At 48.8% G+C, this 5,541-nt stretch overlaps 1 protein-coding gene across 1 annotated transcript in view; it reads left to right on the top strand.

The window, feature by feature from the left end:
- LOC111952794 (nuclear receptor subfamily 5 group A member 2) overlaps positions 1-5,541 on the top strand; it is a 120,025-nt gene that overhangs the window by 35,676 nt on the left and 78,808 nt on the right. Inside the window, exon 4 of the mRNA XM_023971702.3 lies at positions 104-783. Within this exon, the coding sequence (XP_023827470.3) occupies positions 104-783 (680 nt within the window). The remainder of the gene's footprint in view (positions 1-103; positions 784-5,541) is intronic.

A 5,541-nucleotide genomic window follows, 5' to 3' on the forward strand; every position in this document is an offset into this window, starting at 1 on the left:
CTGTCTGTCTGTCTGTCTGTCTGTCTGTCTGTCTGTCTGTCTGTCTGTCTGTCTGTCTGTCTGTCTGTCTGTCTGTCTGTCTGTCTGTCTGTCTCACCATCAGCTGTGAGGGCGGACCGCATGCGCGGCGGCCGCAACAAGTTTGGCCCCATGTACAAGCGCGACCGGGCCCTCAAGCAGCAGAAGAAAGCGATGATCCGCGCCAACGGCCTGAAGATCGAGTCCATGACCCAGGTGATGCAGGCGGTGCCCACCGACCTCACCATCTCCTCGGCCATCCAGAACATCCACCAGGCCGCCTCCAAGGGCCTGCCGCTCAGCCACCACGGCCACCCGCACCACGCCGCCCTGCCCCACACAGACTACGARCGCAGCCCCTTCGTCACGTCGCCCATCAGCATGGCCATGCCCCCCCACACTGGTTCCCTCCAGGGCTACCAGGCGGCCTACGGCCACTTCCAGAGCAGCCGCACCATCAAGTCCGAGTACCCGGACCCGTACACCAGCTCGCCCGAGTCCATCATGGGCTACAACCCGTACATGGACGTGTACCAGACGGGCTCGCCGCCCAGCTTCCCGCACCTCATCGTGGAGCTGCTGAAGTGCGAGCCTGACGAGCCCCAGGTCCAGACCAAGATCCTGGCCTACCTGCAGCAGGAGCAGGCCAGCCGGGGGAAACACGACAAACTCAACACGTTCGGCCTAATGTGCAAGATGGCCGACCAGACGCTGTTCTCCATCGTGGAGTGGGCCCGGAGCAGCATCTTCTTCCGCGAGCTCAAGGTACGTGAGGCACTGAACACAGACGCCATGTTGGATTTGGCACACACACTGTATAAGTATGTATTGTTTTTTCACATACAGGAATATCATTCAGGGGCCTTAAATTACATAGTACACATAGAAAAGCACTAGTCAAACACATTTAGGTTCATTTGATTTAATCAGATCCGCTTCAGCTGACATCCACATAGCTGATGTTTTCACGGTGTCGTTAGAGCTGTTAATCTGTGTCGTTAGAGCTGTTAATCTGTGTCGTTAGGGCTGTTAATCTGTGTCGTTAGGGCTGTTAATCTGTGTCGTTAGGGCTGTTAATCTGTGTCGTTAGGGCTGTTACGCCCTGTTAAATCCACAAGTGGCTCCCGACATTTACCTTAAAGCGGACATTGACATTGGCTGCACAGGAGTACATTAAGAGAAATCCAGTGCAGCCTTGGCTTTACAAGGTTTGAACACTCGGATTAGGCTGAACGAGAAATCCTCAATATTTAATTTAATGATTTTCAAGTTTGCGTCATTATTTCAATATAGCTATTAAGCCTCAACAAGAGCAGTGCCTCGCCGATTGACAGCTCCAACTGGACGGATCACCTGTACCTGAATCATCCCCAGACCCCGATACGGACCCGAGGGGTACGTGATCACAATTCAAAAATATGTCACTCGTTATGGGTAGGACTGGTATGAATAGTCACCGGTCTCGGGTATCGTTGCTACATTTTAAACTTTGACTGCTCCAAGAAGGACCCGTACAGATCCGGAGACCGCAGCAGTAGAGAGAAAGAGAGAGAAGATAGAGATTTATGCTCCTATGCTTTTTTTTTACACAAGTGACGCAGTGTAACCTGTTGTTCATTCTTGGCCCTAATCATTAATTATCAAAGCGCACTATGGCTAAACAGTCATAGAGCCTCAGTGTGGCAAAAGTCAGGAGATACTATAATCAATGGAAGATTGGAATTGAAAACTATGGGAACTGAAAAGTTTAAAGAGAAGGATAGGCTACAACGACAAGACTACCAACAGTAGTCTGCTACTCTCTTTAATTCTGGAATGTGAGTTGTGTTCGTGTGTAACTTGTAGTGAAAGAAAGTGCATGTGTCTCAATTAGCCTATAGCCTAGCTAATGTTACTAAGCCTTCCTCTCCGGTTTTCATGCAGTCAAGTACAGGTACTATGCAACCATGTAAGGTGATTAAATAACCTAGCTTATCGGCCAGCTATTTAGTGTATTAACAGAAGATCTGGGCTTTGGTTGGTTGCGGTTCTCCTCCCTTTCTTTTCCCCCTCCTCATGTCACTCGTGTCCTCCTCACCGACTTAGAGTAGCTATATACATAGCAAGCTCTGCTAGGGCATCACATCTTTCTACTTCCTTCTCACAGTAGCTAACATAACAGCACGGCCCTGTAGAGGGTTACCTCTCTAACCTCTCTCACAAGTAGCCTACACACACTGGCAACCCCTGCTAGAGGGTCCTCCCTCTCTACCTCCTCTCACAGTAGCTATACACACACAGCACGGCCCCTGCTAGAGGGTTTACCTCTCTCACACCTCCTCTCAACAGTAGCCTAACACACACAGCACGGCCCCTGCTAGAGGGTTACCTCTCTCTCTACCTCCTCTCACAGTAGCCTACACACACAGCACGGCCCCTGCTAGAGGGTCCCCCTCTGCTCTACCTCCATCACTCAAGTAGCCTACACACACAGCACGGCTCCTGCTAGAGCGTCTCCTCTGCTCTCACCTCTCTCTCTCACAGTACCTACACTCACACAAGCCACCGGCTCCTGCTAGAGCGCTCCTCATCTCTCTCCTAGTCCCTCCCTCCACAGTAAGCCTACTTACACCAAAGGCACGGCTCCTGTAGAGCAATCACCCTCTCTTCTTCCTCCTCTCTCTCGTGCTTGTATCAGCTCTGAGATAATATAGTAGCTTAATAATCGGACTTTTCTGCTGTTTCTCTCAACTCGGGACGCGGTCTGGATCCAACCACGCTATACTGGAACGGGTTTAGTTGTCCTTGAGGTCCGCTGGAACACGTCTTCTAAGTTTTTTATTGAACGCATATCGGAGTCCGGGTGGAAAGCTCCGGGGTTCCCAATTTGTGGAAAAACTAAGTTTGAACACTTCTTTGGACCTAAAGCCTCTTAGCTTCAACACTCGCCAAAACAATTAGCAATGGGGTGTCTGCCTATCGATGGTTACCCCGAGCTGGACTGATTGGGACCAGACTTTACACGGACCACCTCCGTATACTCGTATACAGTTTCCTTTGTTTTCAACAAAATTCCACTAAATCCATTTTCGTTTATGAAGTTGCTAAACTAACTGAATGGTGGAATTGAAATAGCATACTTGTGGCTTAGCCATTAGAATATACATTGCCTCATTGCAGATTACACATGTACCACGCGTACTATATACCATTTGAGTCTCATTTAGCAGATCTCTTATCCACGACCTCTACAGGTAGTGAGTCATTTAGCAACTCTCTTATCCACTCTCACCACCCAGTGATCCATTCAGCACAGACTCTCTTATCCTAGAGCTCTACAGTAGGTGAGCTCAATTTAGCGAGACACTCTTATCCAGAATGCCACTCACACTCCGTAACGGTCCCCGATGAGGGAAGTCGAACGCCACAACCGTGTCGTTTGCAAGCTCCATGCTCTCCCTCCTCGAGACCGGTCCGGTATACCTATCTGCCCTATACTTGTGTGGCCTTGCATGAATTCATCCTTCGATTTTGTTGACACGTTCAATGTTCTGTTAATCCCTAATAGAACGTTTACCACACACATATGTAGTAAGTTTGGAAGTTTACATACACTTAGGGATGGAGGTCATTTAAAACTCGTTTTTCAACCACTGTCTACGACCATTTTCCTGTGTTGTACAAAACCTATACGTTAAGACACATGGTCGGTTTAAGCCGACATCTACTTCTGTGGCAGTGGCACAAGTATCATTTTTCCAACACATCTGTTTACTAGACACACTTATTTTCACTTATAACCTCACACTGTACTCACAATCCGGTGGCTCAGAATGTCTTACATTACACTAAACATTTGACTGTGCCTTAAACAGCTTGGATCATTCCAGAAACAATGAATGTTCATGGCTTTAATAGCTCTCTTGATAGCGTCTCAATTTACAATTTGTCAGTCAATTAGAGTCGTTGACCTGTGGTTCAGCTTGTCAAACGCCACCTTTAAACTATGGCCTCCTTCTGCTTGGACTCATGGGAAAAATGAAAAGAAATCAGCCAAGACCGCTCAGAAAAAAAAATTGTGGACCTCCACAATTCTGGCTTCATCCTTAGGGAGCACATTCCAACACCTATCATAGGTATCCTCGTTCTACCTCTCTCTCCCCCTCCTGTCCTGTACACACTAAACAGTCCGCCTCTAAGATACTTCACGTCCCTCTGGAAGCACCTCATGGGACCTCTCACGCAGTCCTCTTCCATACTCTCTCAGCCAAGGAGCACTCCGCGTTTCGTCCTCCTTAGAATCAACCGACGCCTGGTGCCGACAATCACGTGCCACTATCTCAATCCAGAGCAAACAGCACATCCAGGAGATGCGAGGAAACCAGGTCACACCCACACAGTACCTAGTCTCTCACAGTACACACACAGTCTCCTATCATCCGCATTATCCTCACCCTGAAAGGCCCTCGCTCAGAAAGAAGAACGTCCACTTGCCAAAACCCGCCATACACACAAATGGCCAGACTAAATACACGGTCTCCTCAACTGGAACATGGTTGACCAAAGCATCTCGGCACACACACTCCTTCGGTCCTGAATGATACACTACAAAACTCAGAAGCTGTGTTTGCCACCACTACACACAACCCCGCGTATGCTGGTACGTGACACACACAGCGTGGCCTCGAAAGCTCACACGAAGACCCATCCCGACCGTGCAAGTACTCGCGCACACACGGCGGTTCTCTCTTCGCTGCCCAACCAGGTCGCACTGTCGCTCGGGCCATCCTCTCTCATTCCTACCCCACCATTCAATACTCGCCGCTATCGTCATCCTTCACGGCAGCCGAAATCACTAATGCGGCTTCATTCACACGCAACACCAAGTATCACCTAGTCAGGACAGTCCGCCAAATTGGGTCTTTTCTTTCATGGATCAATCGCACAACATACTTCCACAAGTTGGGTGGCATCAAATCCTCTTAAGGTACAAACAAAGTCAGGCGTGCTATTGGATCGTGGCCATCACATCTACGCCCTGACCTCATCTCCCAACAGAAATACTGTGTGGGCAAACTCGCAACACACAGGCGTCGGCGAGGAAGGAGGCTCTCACCACATCACACCTGACTCACACGTCTACACTAGCTCTACGCTCAGGTACAATGGGCCAAACACTCCCGAACTTATTCTGGCACAGCTCTTGTGGAGGGCTCACCCCCGCATAAACGTTTGACTCCAGTTAATCATCAACTTTAAATCGGCAACACCAAAGTACTGATTGATGTAGTCTATACCTTTCTATCCAGCTGGAATCGCTCGCACACCAGCACACACACACGCGAGAAGACGCTCATTCTCCCACTATCTCTGGACACCACAGCTCTTAAAAAAATGATATTCCTACACGACTACACACAAAGAAGTCTTTTACTGAGTGACTACACTGTCACACATGTGAAAAAAACTGACGTCTTACGAATGTCACTCCTTTCGCCAAAGGTTCTACATGCAAACTTTCTGAAATTCACTGCTTATACACAC

The sequence above is a fragment of the Salvelinus sp. IW2-2015 genome, linkage group LG26, assembly GCF_002910315.2.
Source record: "Salvelinus sp. IW2-2015 linkage group LG26, ASM291031v2, whole genome shotgun sequence".
NCBI lineage: Eukaryota > Metazoa > Chordata > Actinopteri > Salmoniformes > Salmonidae > Salvelinus > Salvelinus sp. IW2-2015.